General features: G+C 41.4%; 1 protein-coding gene across 6 annotated transcripts in view; it reads left to right on the forward strand.

The window, feature by feature from the left end:
• The first annotated feature begins 6,486 nt into the window (after window positions 1-6,486).
• lrmp (lymphoid-restricted membrane protein) overlaps window positions 6,487-19,179 on the forward strand; it is a 29,219-nt gene continuing 16,526 nt past the window's right edge. For 3 of the 6 annotated variants that reach the window (XM_068306382.1, XM_068306385.1, XM_068306386.1), the window contains exons 1-18: window positions 6,487-6,627; window positions 8,190-8,926; window positions 9,499-9,609; window positions 10,232-10,412; window positions 11,391-11,449; window positions 11,577-11,652; window positions 11,929-12,087; window positions 12,180-12,297; window positions 12,551-12,601; window positions 12,727-12,804; window positions 13,012-13,068; window positions 13,211-13,270; window positions 13,726-13,790; window positions 13,985-14,078; window positions 14,888-15,034; window positions 15,940-16,041; window positions 16,662-16,813; window positions 17,940-18,051. In XM_068306382.1, coding sequence (XP_068162483.1) covers window positions 8,245-8,926; window positions 9,499-9,609; window positions 10,232-10,412; window positions 11,391-11,449; window positions 11,577-11,652; window positions 11,929-12,087; window positions 12,180-12,297; window positions 12,551-12,601; window positions 12,727-12,804; window positions 13,012-13,068; window positions 13,211-13,270; window positions 13,726-13,790; window positions 13,985-14,078; window positions 14,888-15,034; window positions 15,940-16,041; window positions 16,662-16,813; window positions 17,940-18,051 — 2,304 coding nt within the window. In that variant the 5' untranslated portion in view covers window positions 6,487-6,627; window positions 8,190-8,244. The remainder of the gene's footprint in view (window positions 6,628-8,189; window positions 8,927-9,498; window positions 9,610-10,231; window positions 10,413-11,390; window positions 11,450-11,576; window positions 11,653-11,928; window positions 12,088-12,179; window positions 12,298-12,550; window positions 12,602-12,726; window positions 12,805-13,011; window positions 13,069-13,210; window positions 13,271-13,725; window positions 13,791-13,984; window positions 14,079-14,887; window positions 15,035-15,939; window positions 16,042-16,661; window positions 16,814-17,939; window positions 18,052-19,179) is intronic. The other 3 variants (XM_068306383.1, XM_068306384.1, XM_068306388.1) reach the window with 1 other exon arrangement.

Consider the following 19,179-nt stretch of genomic DNA (forward strand, 5'->3'; position numbering starts at 1 on the left):
TCCGTTCCAGGTTCTGTGGGTTTTTGGGTAACAGGGGAAACTCTCCTCCGTGTCGCTGCAGACTGAGGAAGAATCTACGCCGAAATTCAAGTCCTTAAAGTTTGTGAAAGCTCGGCACAGAAAGCAGAGGCTTTAGCAAAACACGGGTAACATAAAAATGGCATATTATAGCTTCACAGCAAAAGACTGGAATAAAGTTAAGGTTGTACAACTGCCAACATTTCCTCTTTGCTATTTTCTGTTCTTTAATCCGAACCCTAACCACTGAATTAACAAGAGGCTGAAGAAAAGTGTTTCGGGGTTTTTTTTTAACCTATGAAATATTGAGATGTTCTGGTTATCACACCCAGGAAAAGGGTCTTCAGTCATTCTACAATCCTGATTAAAGCTGCAGTCAAATAGAACTCTATCCCGACAAATATTGAAACAAACACAAACAGTTTACTATTTACACTCAGCAGTGACTCCACCAAACATCTTCTGCTGCTACCTGTTGTCATCTCACTCAGTCGGCCTTTGTGTGTCTGCTTATACTCTCGTATTGTTGTTGATCTGCATCAGATCAGACCTTTATGTCTGCCTGTCTACTTTACATGTTTTCCACAGGTTCTACGTAGTGTAATGTCTGGTTACGTTAGTATAGTGCAGTCTTTTCCTTTGCTTGTGTTGCCTCATTCATCTCTGTTTGCATGTTTTAATTAGTGTTTTTGACAATGTAGGTCTACTTCCGTTCTACAGGATTGCAACTACTGAATCCCTTTGTAGCTGCCTTATGCACGTGATTTCAAATAGAACTCACAGGAACGCTATGTTTCTTACATCTTATTGGAACATTTCTTACATGTTTTCTCTAAGTCACAGCTGAATCCAGAATGCTGGTTGGAGCAACAGTCACGCCATAATAGCAACTGAGCTGTAAACTATTGTGCAGTATTGCATTAGACAGTAGCCTAATTTTTTTAACTGCTGTGAGAGATAAGAGTTGGTGACTAAATTAAGAATAAGAGGAGGTAAGTTAAAGTCTTGCAGTAGTGATAGTTTACTTTTTTTTGGTTGTTATTTTATTGATACGTGTATGTGTGTGTGTGTCTGTGTGTGTGTGTGTGTTCTGAATGCACGTCCGCACTGTAAGAGAATAGAGGTCATGAAAAAGTTGCTTCTCCTCCAAAGGCCTCACATCACGTCACCAAAGCTCCAAAGTTCTCTCGCCCAATGCTGCTTTAATTATGAGCAAAACACAAAATCAAAAAAAAAAAAAATGAAATCAAATATCCGTAAGCAAATCTGCAAACTCGGAACACAACAGAGAAAAGAAACTATAATGAAAATCAAAACAAAATGTTCCCCAATCCACGACAGCCGCGGAGACAAATCCAATTATTTGTGTCTCATGTTGCAAATTTGTTCTAATGGTCGAAGTGAGAAAGTAAATAAACGCCTGCGAACGGAAAACAAAAGAATGTGATTTCTAATTAACTTGAAAGAGGAACAGCAGGGCGACTTAGTAAACCCATCTTTCATCTGCTGCCTCAGACCACTCGTTTGTTTGTTGCACAATGTTGTCTTCAAGAGTGGAGGGAGGAGTGTATGTGTGCGTGTGTGTGTGTGTGTTTGGTGGTGGTGGTGGGGGGTTGGGTAACACTGCAATGCTTCCTTCCAAATGAAATGTCAACAGATTTAACAACGCCGCAGAAGGAGCGCAGCGTTTTCCAGCGTTTTGTCGATTTTATTGTTCATTAAGCCTTCCTGCCCTCCTCGCACGCCACCATCCAAATCTTCCCTGTCCTCCTCTCCTACTTGTTCGAGGCTTCATTTGCAGCATCCTGGCTTTGAAGATCACAAAAGGCTGAGGCAATAATTGGATTTGTGCAATTACAAGCATGCTTAATGAGAGAATTCAGGAGTTTCTCTTCCTCCTATCTCTGGCTTTACAAACTCTGTCATTATGCCCCAGCAGATGGTTTTCTCTGAAGTACTCTGGACCAAAGGAGATGTTATCATGTGGTCGACACATTTGTAACACCCACCACATGTCCGTACGAGGCCCGGGTGATGGAGGGAGAGATAAAAATCAGCAGTTAAAGTCACATCACATTTAGAGGACATTTAGGAGATCAGGACTGGGTCATCATCAGTTAGATGAACACACATCCTTCAGGGAATCCAGTTTAAAACCAGTCAAGGGTTGTGATTCATAACCAGGTTGTTACTGAACCAACGACATAACCTTTAATTGTAGGTCAGGCAGACTGCTCATAAACATTTTGTTTGACTCGATGCAGGAATTTAAAATGACAACTTTAATGTAGTTTGTTCACATTTAAGCAGTTTGGATTTAAATTGCTGCCTACATTAATGTTACAAAGTGTTATCAGCTATACAGCGTCAAACATACTCCAGAAAACATCCCCTGGGGTTATTGCATCATCATAAATGACACAGATTCTTAGACGGTAATGCTGATATGCAGAATCTTGCTGCCAATTGAGGTGTAGCTATTTGAAGTATTCTAATACTGCAGAAAGAACTGGTGAAGAAATTGCGACCAATGTATGTGAGTAGAAATCGAAAATATGTTTTGATTCACTTTTATTCAAAGTGCCAGAAAATGTTAGCATCTGAAATGTCTAATTTGACAAGACGGTCTTTTTTTTTTCTGTTCATGTTTAAAACTGTATTGTATTTAATGAATGCATTATTATTATTATTTTTATATGTGGAATAAAGGAAATGTGGGCGGCACGGTGGCGCAGTGGATAGCGCTGTCGCCGCACAGCAAGGCGGTTACAGGTTCAAGTCCCGCTCTGTGCAGAGTTTGCATGTTCTCCCCGTGGGTTCTCTTCGGGTTCTCCGGCTTCCTCCCACCTCCAAAAACATGCGCTAATTGGCAGGTCCCAAATTGACTATAGGAACGAGTGTGTGTGTATCAGGTACGTTAGAACTTCAAATGCTTCCTTCATATTCACTGCTGAGATGGCCCATGTCCTTATCTGCAATGCTGAATGAGTCTAGGAAGTAGAAGCTGGGAGATGATTTGGGTTTGTTTGTTATCAGTGTAGATCAAAACTTTTGGTGAGCAGGGAACTGGTTTCCCTAAGGAAGCTTCTGTCGTAGTTTTTAATGCTGTGATTTGATCCTTGACTAGAGAGAGGATACCTATGACATTAAAAGTAACTTAAAATCACACTGTCTCTTATTCCCTTTTTATTATAAAACAGATGTTCGGCTCGTTTTTTGTGATATATTATTGAGATAGGATCTTAACTATGTGGAAGCAAACAACTACGCGCCAGATTAATGCTCCTACCCCTTCTTATAATAGACTCATTCCACCGCACAATAAAAGAAAGTCATCCATACACAACAGGCTCATTAGCACCAATCAGGCCTCCAGCTAAGAACATCATGAATCTGTTTAAACCTGCAGCGCCGCGTAGAACGAGCAGGCCGCGTACGATAACGATATTAGCAAGTCATTACTCATTACCTAATAAGATATTTTACTTATCATGTAGTTACAGGCGAGATAGTGCAAAGACAAATGGGGTTTAGCTTCTAAAATAAGCATTTAGTGCTTTTATCTCATTGAGTTAACCTCTCAGATAGCAGCACGTAACACAATTACAGAGAGGAGTGAGCGTTTAAGGGGATATTTGTCTTTGTTAGGTCTTTCCTTTCATCGACTATATTTTCAATTGAGTCAACACTTCTATTTAGTTGTATACACATGAAAGATGTGTACACTAATGAGGCTGACATGTGACAAAATGCACATGCTCCAGGCATTGTCATTTGTTGGCTGCTGTTTTACTCCCCCCCCCCCCCCCCCCACAATCACATCACAGAACTCTTTATTCAAAGTAACCAATTACTTCAGTCCTGAGAATGACAGAAGAGTAAATGACACAGATGCTCAACCAGCTGTTACCAACCTAGGGAAGACATCTGTGCGTGTGTGTGTGCGTGTGCGTGTGTGTGTGTGTGTGTGTGTGTGTGTGTGTGTGTGCGCTCGCACGCACCCACTGACCATTAAATCTTAGAGTTCTTTTGCGATTCAGTCAGCTTTTTATCCTGACAGGGGATGTTTAATTCCGTAAAAACACAAATAAATTAAATAGATATTTAAAATTTTTAGCAAAGAAAATAAAAAAATGTGTGACTTGATGTCTCACTTGCTGGAGGTTGTATAGTTTTGCTGCTGTGACATTGTGGTTGAGGTTCAAAGCACACTTTGTATCTCTATCATGAGTGTTAACAATGCTTGAATTTTTGTGCAACTTGATATTGAACGAGTTATCTCTGTACAAAGTCATCAAATCAAACCAATGTTTAGAAATAAGAGATTTTCCACAACTGTAAGAAAAAAATGAATGTAAATATACATTGATTGGCTTTATGTATGTCAATGTCATTCTAAAAATTGCAATATAATGTGGGTTAAATTGCACATGATTAATGCAGTCTACGGAAATACTATTATTTCACAAGTATGTACTATTGGCTCAATGAAAAGGACGCACTGACATGTTTATCTGTTTGTCACAGAAAAGAGGCGTTAATATCCGTCTGTATGTCACTGGTTCATCTACTTCTCTTTTAAAACTGGTGGTCAGAAGTTTGACTTTAAAGGTGTGGATCTCACAAGTGTTTTCATCAATTTGAATTATTGATTTGGGGTTTTTTTTTTGCCAATTTGAGAGTACTGTAACTGCATTGTGCTGTTATTCCAGTTGTGCAGGGCCAGCTGTGACTCAGGAGGCAGAACGATCACCTACTTATTAAAGAGGCAGCTGCTGCTGGTAAATTAATGAAAATTTATAATGTTAGGTTAAACAGTTTACCTGCATCCTCATTGATCCAGTGCAGGAAGATGTTCATGTCTCCAACAGCCAGAGCACCTGATGACACCCATGAGCCCACGCATCATATTTGGCCGCAATGCTACATCCATAGTTATTGGATTTAGAATATAGTTTGTTGCATGCAACGAACTACACTTTGCGGAGTTGAGCATGTGTTTCCTGCTTAGCCTGGGTCTCAAGAGACGCAGTCGATGGTCTGCGCCACAGAACACCTTCAAACCCTCGAACAGCTATTCAAAAGGGAGAAGCAGAATAGAATAAAAGGAACCAAGGACTAGAGTATTACATAAAATTGCTAGACCACATCAATACTTGAACAAGCGCGGCATTGAGATTGTCAAGAACCTTAGGGCTTTATAACTGACAAATTCAAAATAGGAACTAAAATGAACAGTCTTTATGCAGCTCTCAGAAAGTGCAGATAACTTTTCCCATTATGTTATTGTGACTAAAAGCAGCAGTCAAAAAGAAGGTTTAGAAACTCATCATGTAACATCATTATTTGTTTAGTCAAGAAAAACAATATTTCAGTGATGTGTGTTTCCTCCCTGATTTATTTCAGTAACTACAGACAGAAAAACAATTCCAGTTTGTGTCAATATTAACTGTTTGTTGGTTCACATCAGTGAATATTAAATGATCTGGAACGTTACTGGCGGTGAAATTAAACTTGTGACGTGTGCTGGATCTCATGGGGACGGCACGTCATTGACCGCAACATCCATGAGGCCCCCTGCCCCCCAATGGTGATGGATCATCATCCATGTAAAGAATCTAATGGAATTAACTGTGCTCTACGGCTCCAAGATCTCTGCTGAAATGATCTAATTTTAATGCATGTGTGTCTCCCCCAACTGTTGGCCCCTAAATACGAAGGAAATCACCAAGAAAAAGAAATCGGAATAAACATGTCATGAGAATAATGTGTTGTTTTCCTATTAAACTAAAACCACTCTGCCACAGTTATGTTTTTATTATTAAAGTAACACATCTCCTCCTGTTCCGCCATCCAGTGTGTTATCTGTTCCAGTTGGCTTGGATTACGAGCTCTTCTTCCCCCTCCTACTGATGCAGAAGGTTACTTGTGCCATAATCCCAGATTACAGTACTGGAAAGTGTTGAGTGACTACAGAGCAACATGTGAAAGTGTTCAGAACAATGCTTATCTCCTACTTCATGTCCATCTCTGATCATATTTGATTCATTTTCTTCAAGTAATCCTTTCTGCTTCTACACATGTATGCCCTCCAAACTTGAGCCAGTGCTCATCCTGCAGGGTATGTGTCTGTGTGAGTGTTTGTGTGTGTACAAATGTCTCTAATCTCTACCTGAGCCTGCTGTCTACTGCTCAGGCCTCAGGGTCAGAAAACAAGCAAAGCTCCAGCTACTTAGCGTGAGCTGGGAAAGTGGATTCTGCTGAGCAGTCTGCACCAGACGGCGGAGGAGGACGGCAGACTCTGCTCGTGACCTTATCCTCCAAAATGGCGGCAAAGTGGACAAACAGAGAGCAGAATCAAACACCTTGGGAAAGACTTTTGAAAGCGTATGGATTTAGCACATGTTATTAATTATTTTTTAAGTGTTTTTATTATCAGAACACAGTTGAATGAATACGGAACTGAAGGCCATTCATTGGTGATCATAACAAACATGAGGACAAGAAGCAGAGCTGGAATATCCTCAGTGTGGGGCAGCAGGAGGGATTTGTGAATTTCAGAAAAAGCAAGGAATCATCAAAATGCTGCATCTGGATCAGCGATTGAGGGTAGGTGACATTTTATGACAGTTCCATCTAAACACATGCCTGTGGGAACTTCATGAACAAACTTAAATGATGTACTTGTAGAATTTAGCTGATTCCTGGCAGAAAAAAATCAATTACTAGATCAAACTCTGATCATAAAATCTCCTTTATGTGTGCTCTGTTCTTCAGAGACAAACTAACAGTTCATGAATCAATAACTAGAAATATTTCATGTAGGATGTTACAAGAGGGGAATGTTCTGTAGGACAGAAAAAAAAGTTCCAACAACAGGTTGGAACAGGTTATCCTGCAGCACATGTACTGTGAGTCAGAACAACATGCAGATAGATAGATAGATAGATAGATAGATAGATAGATAGATAGATAGATAGATAGATAGATAGATAGATAGATAGATAGATAGATAGATAGATAGATAGATAGATAGATAGATAGATACATACATACATACATACATACATACATACATACATACATACATACATACATACATACATACATACATACATACATAGATACATAGATACATAGATACATAGATAGATAAAGTTACTCATATTGATGATTCATCATTATTGATAAATGAAGGTGCTATGAAGGAAAGTGTAGCTTTTGGTTGGCTTGTTGATTATTTATTATCTGTTTTAGAACATTTACGAGTCAGTATATCAATATATTATTATTAATTCTTAGATCAAACAGAACTTTAAATTGTACAATAATACCGGGTAGTTCCTGATTTTGACCACAGGGAGGCGGTGTTAGAGCATTTTTAGAGTCAGGAGCCTCGAACACCGTACTCCGTGTTGTGCGCGTGCTCGTCTGGTGCGACACGTGACCAAATATTCGGTCGTGGATATTTCCCACACTCGTGGTTTTATAAGGTAAAGAAAATGAAGTCAATACGGATTCAAACATTTCTGAGGGACTAAAACAGAAGGTTGGTTATTTCATTGCTTAACACAATTCTGCGTTCGAGTCTCGTACAAGGGATAAAATTCTTGTTTGAATGTTAAATCAATTTATGAATTAGATTTGTTTTCTTTTATTTTTTCAAATTGTTTCATTTTCCTCGTTTATACGGAAAGCAAGTTAATTTTGACGGTTTTATTTTCAATCTGAACCTTTGGGAGTTATTTTAGTCTTGAAAACCTGTTGAAGTGATTGGCTCGTTTGCGCACCTGTAGCCTGGAGGGTGTGAGTCTTTGAATCTGAACATATTTGATTGTCTTCTGTGAAGAGAAGCCAAACTTGGACTTTTTGGTGGTTGGATTGCATGTATGATGAATTAAATCGAATATTATATCATACAAATATTTATTTTGCACGTTTTTAACATGTTACTGTGATTTAGGATTTTTTTATATATATATATATCCAATTCAAATATTGGCCTAAAGTTTTTTGTTTGTTTTTTTGAGCTGAACTGAAGAGTTGAATCATGGAACAAAGAGGGGGAAACAGACCTGTGCAGACCAGTTACCCAATATATTATGGTATCTGTTTTTGTTTTGTACATTGTTAAAATTGTATTCTAATCATCTTTTCTGTCTCCCTCTTAGACTTCAGCCTCACCTCTTGTCAGGAAACCAGCATTGCAGCCCTGCCGCCAGCAGTATGGAGTTCTGCTCGCCCCACTCCAATCGTCGTCACAATCCCGTGGACAGCATTTGCCGCAAGCTGCAGACCATTCAGTGGCGTGGTGACCTGGAGCCTAATTCACCATTCCAGATTCCCAAACTGTCTTCTAGCAGTTACGACAGCCCTCAGTGTGGCCTCAGGAACAACCTGGAAGCCATCCTGAAAAAGGGGACTGTCCAGAGAGACAACGGGGAGAGGGCGAAGGAGCGAGCGAGAGGAAAGGGGAAAACGATGGGAATGCCGGGCTCTGCAGAGAGGGGTAGCCTGGGTCCTTCTGCTCATATATCTACCCCCTTTACCCCAGCATTCAATCCATCCACGCCAGCTAATGTCACCTACACCATCACTAGCACCCTGGGAGAGAGGAGAGGGGCAGATGGAAGTGATCTGAGACAAGGCAAGACATGGCAAAGGTGTTGTTCGACACCCACAAGACAGTCCAAAGAATCCCCTTACTTTACATTCACACGAGGACCTCAGTCTGTCCAGGCTGAGAATGAGAGACCAAGCAGGAGCCCCCATCTGAGTCGTACATTCACTCCAAACCAGGAGACGCTCTCCTACAACCTCAACTTCAGCTCGGCCGACACGGGGAACTCCGAGTGCGAGCTGCCCTACCCAGCTCTGGTTGTGAAAAGACTGTCAATGGGAGATGGAGGTAGGAGCTGCTGCCGGTCAGATGCATCAAACACAACAGGAGGGTCTTTTTGGTGTGGAGGTGAACCCTCTAGAATACGTTTGCAAATGTGTTTTGTTTTGTGTGTGTTTTTTGTTTTTTTTTCTGCATGAAATGCTTGAAATTCAGGTTCCTGGCCAGGGGTGTCAAGATCTAGAAAGTGCTAGAAAGGGGTTTCTATCTTTTCTGTCTCTTAAATCAAACAATATGATTAATTTGTTTGTGTGATCCAGATTATTAAACAGAGCCACCTCTCACCACACGGTGTCCCAGCACAGAGTCCGAATCACAAGGGGTAAAAGAGGCTCAACAGCCCTCTGGTGGTTTCTATCCCTTAGTCACTCAGGGAGATTGTCACTTTTTGTGAGTTTGCCACAAAAAGTGGCAAACTCACTAAGGCTTAGTGAGTTTGCCACTTTTTAAGTAGTGAATGATGGACCATAATACAGTCACATTTGCTGCTGTGCCTGAAGGGAAATGTGTCATGTGCTCTCTTTGCCACACAAATCACACTCTTTTTGGTGTGGGTGTGTTTGCTGTATATTCATGCTCAGGATCCTCGATGGCTTCTGAAAACAGGAAAGAAAATATGGCTGAAATCAGTCTCATCTGCGAGGAGAATCTGCTGGATACCATCTTCCACGCCTGCGACACTCAACGTCGAGGTATGACCACACAAACGCTCTTGATCACACGTTAATTCCTCCAGGTTTCTGATGTGCTGCCACCAAATAAAGAGAATGTGTTTTTTTTGTGTGTTTTTCTGGGAGTTCCTTCAGCAAAATGACCATATGCAACCACAAGTTATGGAATATTTACAAAAATACAACAGGTGTCTATCCATCTGTATGCAATGCATTATGGTCTGTTCACATCTCAAGAACTGCCAAACAGGATAGAGTGAAATTTCCTTCATGCTTTGTCATTGCACCAGAGATGTGTCTCAAAATTTTGTTATTTTTGGAATTTAGTTATATATTCAGAGGGTTTTTTTCTATTATTCCGCTGTTATTACCTCAGAACAAAATTATTTTTACAGCAGCAGTGACATCTGCGTCCTTGGATACAAAATGTATATATTTTTTTAGTTGTGCATAAAAAGAAATCCACAATTTTTGAAGGTCATCAAAAGAAAAGAGTCGGTCCTGATTCTGTCACTATGGTTTTCTGCTTTTGCTGAAAATGGAGTAATGTAGAAATGTGTGTACCACACAAACAATGTCAATCATCCCAGTCTGATGCAGGTGTTTTGTTTTTTTACGTCAGTCTGTGTTTCTGCCATTGCAGGTAAAGTATTTGTGTCTCACATTGTGGACTACCTGCGCCACACTACCAGTCGCAGCTCAGAGGACAGCGGATTGGAGGAACTCTGCAACATGCTGGATCCAGAACACAAAGATGTCTCCATCGACCTGGACACGTATCACGCCGTCATGAGGGAGTGGATTGACGACTGTCGTAACAATGGGTACTAAAATTCAGATGTAAAAATGAGGGACTTTATTCTGAAATGGTGCTACATTATACCCGTGATCCTTCATTTAAAAATAAAAGTATTTAGGGTTTGGAAATTCTTGTGAGATTTCGATTGGGAGTCAAAGAGAGAGAAAAGTGTCATGAATCAGTTTTAATTTCATTCAAAGATGGACTTTATAAACCTGATCATTTCAAATTGAAGTGCAAGAAGTGGTTTCAGACTTCGAAGGGAGAAAAAAAACAGTCCATTCGTTCCATTGGCTTCATTTCAATGCAGGTCAGAAGATGACTGAACATTGTATTTCCAACCTCTTTAACATGCACCAGTCCTGTTGTCTCTTTGCAGCTTATCAGAGGAAAACCACTTAGTCATTTTGCTTGACTTATGCAAGTAGATGTTGTGTAGGCATGTTCTGCATCAGATGAAAGATAAGTGGTGATATGTTTACCCCATACTTCCAGCTAAGTGTGTATCAGAGACAGCTGTGTGTAATCACCGACTGCACGTTGTTCGGTTTATGTGGAATGTTCTTTTGGCTTGTTCTACTTTGTTGTAGCTCAGACAGAGGATGGAAAGTGACAGCTAGATCACTTCACCATAATATCTTGATTTATTTCCCCTGTTCCAATTTCGATAAACCTATGAGAGATGATTCAGCTTGTCCCCGTGGCAACAGTGTATTAGAAGTTCTTTGTGAAGTGGCTGAGCACACACTAGTGTAACTACCTAACAGCTGAAGACTGTGCCAGTCGGTGAGCTCTCTGCCGGCTTCCAGGATCTGTTTGTACATCATGTGGAGGAAGAGTGTCTGAGCAGAACTGGTTTTTAGTGCCAGGCACAGAAACACAAACTAAACCCTTCGACAAATCATTTCAAATGTTGTCACAAGTCCAAAAGCAGCATCATCGACCAGTACTGCCAATGACTGAAAGTAGATTATAAAGTAACTGAGATTTTAATGCGTTTCAGGGAAGAGCCAACAGATGATGCCATTCAGGACTCAGTCAAACTCAAAGACAGCCTGTCTGGTGAGTGTGCACAGAATCTCTGCTTTTTTGCTTTTCATGTTCTTGAACTGGACACACATCCATTTGATGCCGGTGAAAAATTTAAAACATGTAATGTTTTGGGGTTTTTTTAATCTGTTTGTTTTAGCCAAGAGGTCCTTGCTTCTCAATTTCACGTCTGGAAGCTTGGAGGCCTTTGGAGGGGAGGTGTCCAGGCCTGAATTGTAAGTGTGTGTGTCATGATTGGTGGTGTTCATTATTGAGTAAACATTAGATTGTGTTTGAGACCAAACTCACTGCTGAAATCTGACATTCCCGTCCGAGGTTAAAAAATAGGTGCATATTTGCGTTTTGGTGACTTATTTTCCTTCGGCTGCTTTAAGGCATACTGCAGTAGTGTTTTCATTATACTTCAGACTAGGTTTTGCTTTATATTTTTTATTACTGAAGTGATAAAATGCTAGGTATACATACATACATTTGTGCATTTCTTCTTTCAGTGAGACTTCAGAGCTTGTGTACTGCGTTGCTGACCTTCAGATGAATAACCACAAGCTTCAGGAGGAAGTGAGGAAGCTGAAGCAGGTGGTGGAGGGCATGGAGGACAGCAACCAGAAGCTGGCTGATGAAAATGAGGAGCTGCGGAATCAGGCCAGGGTGTAAGACGCAGACGTGTTCAGATATCCAGTGCTGATTTTACTGGAGCATTTTTGGATTTGCTGAAGCCAGTTCTGTTTGTATTCTTGCACAGCAACCAGCAGCTGGCCCAGAAGGAGAAGATGCTAAAGGAAGAGGTAGAGGAGATGAAGGCCACTCTGAGCTGTACCGAGGAAGGCAGAGCTCGTGCCTCCGCACACAGCAAACACGTGGTCAGTCACAATACTAGCATCTATGAAGACGCTCAGGGTTGGATGCTTGAGTTCGTGAAGTTGTTTCTGTTACTGTGGTTTGTTCCTCTGCTGCACTGTATTCTAGACCGTATTTTGAATTAGAATTGCTCAATTTAGACCTATCGTATGATTTTTGAACATCTTTTATCTTGTCGAATGTCCAAGTGCAGATATTTGAGTACGAAATCAGAAATTAAAGACGGATTGCACTGATTGTTGTTCTTTTGTGTAGGAGCGAGAAAACCAGAGTCTCATTTCTAAGATCGCTTCTCTTCAGGAAGAGGTAGGTCGCTATCCACACATGAGCCATCAGATGGATCAACAGTAAAATAAGAAGGGCAAACAATAATACGTACTAATATGTTGACCACTATCTCAGCTGCCCTGAATCCTCTTGTGATTTTCCAGAACTTTAAAGTCACCATGGAGATGGATAACCTTCAGAGGAGAATAACAGAGCTGTGTGACATCAATGCTGACTTGCAGGTTCTGTCCATTTTCATTTTATGTTCAGCTGTGCCATTATATTCTATGCCTCTTTACTCCTATCTTCAAATCCAAATTCTGTTGCCATTTCTTTCACTTTTTGGTGCATTTTTGCTCAACTGAATGTCATTTGACGTGTTGACTTTGCTGCCATTGTTCGTAACCTTGGTCGTATTGCTCTGGAATGGGCTGACTCACTGTCCACAGGTGCAGATACACTCTTTTGATGGAATCATCAGTGAAAAGGAATTGGCGGTACTCGAGGTCAGAGCCTTGTGGTATTTTACTGTAATTTTTATGCAGTAAAGCTGCTTTTTTGATTTGTACAAGTGTACTTTAATCGATTCAGCTAGCTCGTGTTTCTAAAAGTGAATTCCTGTTGGTCTGTTGTTTTACCCTTCTACAGAAGAACAAACAGATAAACGAGCTGAAGTCTGCTGTGGAAGAATATTCTGCAATCACAGAGGTCAGTGTGGAACTAGAAAAAGACATTTTACGTACTTACAAACCATTATTACCTGTTGTACTTCATTTTTGAGATGAGGAAGTCTGCCTCTGTATACAATTTAAAAATATATATAATTGATCATATCTAAAAGATATTATCTATTGTCAAATTTTTTGAAGTTCTCATTATAGAAAAAATAAATGTATTTTCCTCAGTAGTCTATAGAGCTACTGGGGAAAGCTAAATGTGAGTGTAGTCATGTTTTCAGTGCACAGATCACTTCCTGCTACGCTCCGCGTGTCCACTTATCAGCGTGTGCGTCATTCTCTGACCGATGGTGGGAATAACGTCACCTGTTTCCACACATGCTTCGTAATTATCATTGTCCAGTGAAGTAACAGCGAGCAGCATAGTCGACCATTAGATAACCGAAGGCATGGCCTGAGTCATGTTGATCTGTCTGTTGATCTTAGCTGCTGAGAGCCGACAAGAGCAAGCTGGAGAACCAGATGAAGATGATGCATCCAGACTTGACCGGGTACGTAAACCTTTGAGATGTCAAGAGTTATCTGTAGAAAGATGAGCATTAGCCTCGTGTTTTACTTCTTCATGCAGTTAATACATGAGAGACACGCTAAGCCACAATCTGTGGTTAAACTTTAACTTTGGGAAACGTCTGTCCATTGCGGCCATCCCTCGCTAACATCTCAGTTTCTCGCCCCCGTCTCTCAGCTCTGGTGCGTCGCTGTCGGGGGCCTACAGGTTGAACCAGAGCAGCTCAGGATCCCTGCAGACTGAACTGGCTTTGGCACAGTCACCACTGGAGGTCAGCACTCCCTCGCTGTCTTATGCTTTTACTCCATTTGTTTCAATCTTTCCCCTGTCCCTGTTTGCTCCTCCTCCTCATTTTGCTTGACATTTTGTGTGTGGACTAGTTTATTCTCTCATCTTTTACCCCTGTCAGAGTTTGTGACGCCTTTGGTTCTTTCTTTTAGCAGCTAAACTGTGGCTGCGCTCTACACTCATTCACTGGTTTTGACCATTATTTCCTGCTTCTCATGGCCGATTCAGATTTCAGATTTTGTATTTTCAGTTCACACTTACATTTCATGCACCCTTGAGAGTTAGGAAAAGCTGAATGGCTGACTATTTTATAGCTCACAGACGTTTCTTTGAATTTTCTGACTTTCTATCCCACCTATGGAACCTAGTAGAAGATAGATTAGGAATACAATTCTTTAATTTCCGTTTTAAACTGTAATAAATAGATGCCATGATTATTTTTGGTCAACACCACATGACTGATTAGGACCAGTAACTTGACAACCATATTCTGTTGTTATCCCTGGTCTGGTGCGTGTGTTAGACGCCACAACTGCCTGTGTGCAGACACTCCATGTATGCATTGTATATATTATATATAGCTCCAGTGATTCTAGCAACTGTTGAATGCCTGCAGGAAGTTTATTATCCTGCTATCTTTCATACAGTAGAAATCTTTGTTCATTGAACATTATCTCTTCACATGTTTCGTACTTGTCACGGCGAGCCTCTGTGATAATCTGATTTCAGATTAACTATTTTAAGTGTAGTTTGAATTCTTGTCAGAATATGTTTCCACTGTGGGTCCTGCAGGCCCTGCATGGAGCTGATCTGTTGTCCAACACTATGAGCTTTGCCTCCCCGCTGGATGAGACGCTGGACAGGGAGGTGTTGCTGATGCTGCAGGGACCCAGTCCTGAATACATGGCTCAGGAGTTCAAGAGACTCCTTAACAAACTGGTAATCAAGTGTGATGAAGTGTGTTTGAAAGCCTAACTGGTATTGTTCCTAAATAAATCTGAGGCTTAAGTTTTTGGACAAAATTACAGTTTGGGTTTGTATTAAAAAATCCCACTATTGTATAAAATTATTGTGTTTTTGACTTTGCTACTTGCACCGCATAGCAATCACTTCATTGGCTGTAGCAAATGCAAAAAAGTTGTCATTATTTGTCGTCGGTATTTTAATGTTTCTGCGGTTTCGCCTTCAGATGGTGGAAGATCTAAACAGCGTGAAGTCACCCCTTTTGGGTACATCTGGTACTTCCTAAACAGCTGAGGGCATTAAGTGTTCATGTCGTAAAACTGTGTGGCATGTGTTCCTCCGTAAATGTATGCAGACAACGTCACTTAATGCATTTCCTGTCGAGAGGAAACTGACCAGAATGTGAGCTGGAAGGGAATTCCTCCTGACTCTGTCTACATTACCCTGAATTCACGTTACTCATTTCCTTCAACATGAGTTTTAACAGAGTAAATTAAAACACTCTCTGTAAATATACGCTACTGATCTCACCATCATAAAATATTGTAGAAAAAGGTTTCAAAAGTTGGTCAGTATCAGTCAGATGCTTCAGTCATATCTTTCACAGCAAAGAAAATCTGACAAAGGAAGAAAAACATAACTATAATAATGTTAGTGTTTAAAAAGGCCATCCAGAATGGCCCTTCTACAAACAACTTTTGAAAACTAATATTAAGAATGGATTTAATAACACTATTTTTGGATGTGAGGTGACAGTCCTCTTGACATAAACAAATGATCAGGTAGAGAAATGTCTGTGTTAGGATGCTTTTGTATAAAGTGTCTCTGTTGCTTTCTGTTCTTCAATTTTCATTTTAAGATTTCTCTCTCGCTTCTTTCAGAAAAAGGATTTCTCAGAGGAAACCCACTCTGTCTTGTCAACGGTTCGAGACATGCTGGATTACCATACTAAGTCACAAAGCAACACAGACACCACCATCCAGGTCAGATCCACAGAAACACTTCTGTTCAGTGACAGACGACACAACATTTGAGGAAAGCTTGAGGTTAAAAGTTCACAGTGGACTTGCTGTAACTCTAAGGCCATTTAATGCTTTTTTTGAAAATCTGTAGAACATGAAATGTTCAGCGATTTCTGTATTGTCATCCCACCACCTGCTGCCCTCTCTGTCCATCTATCACTGCCTTCCCACCCACCATCGCTCCTCTAGAGATGTCTCACTTATATAACTCTCACACAGGCCCCATCCAGGCACGGCTGTTAGTCAGTGTGTTGTAGCGTGAACACAACCCACTCCCCTCCTCCCTCACTCCAACTTTCTGAATCTGTCTCTACCCCCACCTCTTCTTGCATTGTTGCATTCATTAGCCACGTAACATACTGCAGTAAACACACCACCAAATGAGACATAAAACATTAGTGAGGCTGGACTGTTTCAGTGTAAGTCCGTCTTCCAAATGGTTTCTCCGTGCGCTGCCTAACATGCAACGATTGTAACAGTTAGGTGTCAAATTTTTGGATGTGCAAACGGGACACGGCTATCCAAGATTTGCCCTTCTCTCAAAAGCAAGCGGCTGACACCTTGGCCTCTTCTTCCCACAGACGGTACAGGCCGAGCTGGATGCGAGACGGGCGGACTGGGCCCTCAGCCTGGATCAGCTGGCCCAGTACACAGACTCGCTGGAGAAGGAGCTCGTCAAAATGGCCAGCAACATGAGAAGATCCCGCACTGAGATTCTCCACCTTTCAGTCCGGTGAGTAAATCTTCTCTGTTTGCTCTTCCTGTGCATGGAGAAATCAGAAGTGTCAAAAATGTGTGAGCAGCTAGCTGGACTGAATGATGACTTTGGCATGAAAACAGAGGAAGGTGAGAGAGCATGAAATACCAAAGGAAGATGGAAAACTATAGATTTGCAGTGAATCTTGTTCCCAATAATAAATGAAAAACCAACTTTATGGTATGGAAACATTACTTTAGGATAGAGCTGCTCCCGTTAGATGAATTTAGCCCGAGTCGGCAAAACTTGAGAGTTCATATTCTGGCTAAATAAGGATATCGCTGAAGAAACCATTATTGAGAGGACTAGAATTTATAACTCAAAAAATCGACCTATCAGAGAAATCCACTTGTATAAATAATATCATACCACAAAAAGTCAGATCCACACAGTGTGGCTGTCTCCGCTCTCCGCTGTGGGGTCTCAGTTGGCCGGTCACTCATCCGGAGTGGTGGAAAGAAGTGTCAATCATCCTGGCATTCAAAACATCAAAGGTCCCACCTCACTGCGTCTGGATTTGGGCTACTTCTCAACTTCTGACTGAATCTTTGTGGATGGTCATGCCTTGTGACGTGTGTGTATCTGTTTATATGGGTGTTCATGGAGACGGACTTCCCCTTCAGATATATAAAAGAGCTGGTGTGGAACAATATCAGACCTGAGAGGGGGTGTCCAACAGGGATCTACTGGTTCTCTGTCACTGGACTGAAGTTTTATGCTGTTTGAGGGGGGAAAATAAGTGAAGACTCATTGCACCTGTCGTTTTACTTCCTGCCTTGCTGTTTGCTGTGCTAGAATCAGGGGATGTTGTAGGACACATTTGAGATGCTGTGTGATTAGAGATTAGGGAGTTTGCTTGAGATTGGATCTACGGAATCGTGAACAACTTATTTCTGGGCAAGTTAGGGAATTGTCGCTGGTCACCCTGGGAAACAGAATGGGACACTGCATGGGCCTGCGGATTGGGTACAGTATGTCCCCTGTACTGTCTTCTAAAATAGTTTTCTGTCTCTGTGGGAAGTTAAGAGTGTTTTGTGTGTTTTCACCTCTCTGAGTGTTTCCTGAGTTGCTTTAATCAACATCTGTGTACTGCTGCACACAGGGTGCAGGAGCAGGAGAACCAGAAGCGGCAGCTGTGTGAGGAGCTGGAGCAGCTAAAGGCACCTCAGGACAGCAGGGAGGCCTCATGCCAGACTCCTGCATCTGAAGAAGAGGTCAGAGAGGAAGGGTGCACTATATCAGACCGTAAAGCTTTTATTAAATACATCAGTGTGTGTTGACTTCCACTCCAAGTTCAAATGCAACCTTTTACCTCCAAGCTGTGGTCTGTGGTGATGATGTCCTCTAACCCTGTCTGTTCAAGGCAAGAAATGCAGGAATAAAGTAAATCTAAATTTTACAAGTTGCGTTATCTGACCAACCACCTACCTGCTCCCTTTCTTCTGAGGAGGTTGGGCATTAGTTGGACAGCAGTAGCTCAGTCCACTAAGTCTTGTACCTGGGACCGGAGGGTCGGCGGTTCAAGACCCGTGTTGAGCACAACATTTTGGAATGTGAACTGAGTGTGGGACGTGTCATTTCACCTTCCGAACACTGCCGAGGCGCCCTTGAGCAAAGCGCGGTCCCCTTTATAAGCTGCTAATGCAGGAGCTCCACAACAGAGCTTCTTGCTGCTCTACCTCCCCATCACCTGCATGCCCACAAGCCCCCCTGTATGTGTGTTAGAGATGAAGACCTACTCAGCAACACTATTTCAACTGAACTGAATTTCTAGTGTATATTTAGTGTGTATGTGTATTTGCCCAGATGGGAGTGGAGTGAACTTCCACCCTTCTCAGAAGCAGTTTTTAACCTAAATCTGTCTTCATGTATTGCTTACATAACATTCAAATATGCTGTGAGACAATCATTTAATATCCTGGATATTTGCCAGAAGGAACGCCATGTTCACTTTGGAATCATTTGCGTTAACATTTAGTTATCACAATATGAGGACTTTGGAAGGCTTGGAGGGCTGTGACAGAGATCCTACTGTATTCAGACAGATGGAGCATCTGGTAGAGGAGAGCTGAGTGTGAGTTGGTGGTGGTTGAAGTGGATATGTTCACCCACACACACACACACACACACACACACACAGTCTGATGCAACCACACACCTACGCACTGCTCCTTGCATAAAACGCACACTTATATTTCAGCACCATTGTTTTTATTATAAAACATGATGAGCTGAATGATAGCTTAGGCAGATTTGCACAAAGTGCTTTAATAAAACCAGAGTTCTCACTTTGCCATAATTTATTCAGTATAGCTCTTGATCGCAGAACAAATATGAACATC

This window comes from Antennarius striatus, chromosome 22 (assembly GCF_040054535.1).
Source record: "Antennarius striatus isolate MH-2024 chromosome 22, ASM4005453v1, whole genome shotgun sequence".
In the NCBI taxonomy this organism is placed as follows: Eukaryota; Metazoa; Chordata; class Actinopteri; order Lophiiformes; family Antennariidae; genus Antennarius; species Antennarius striatus.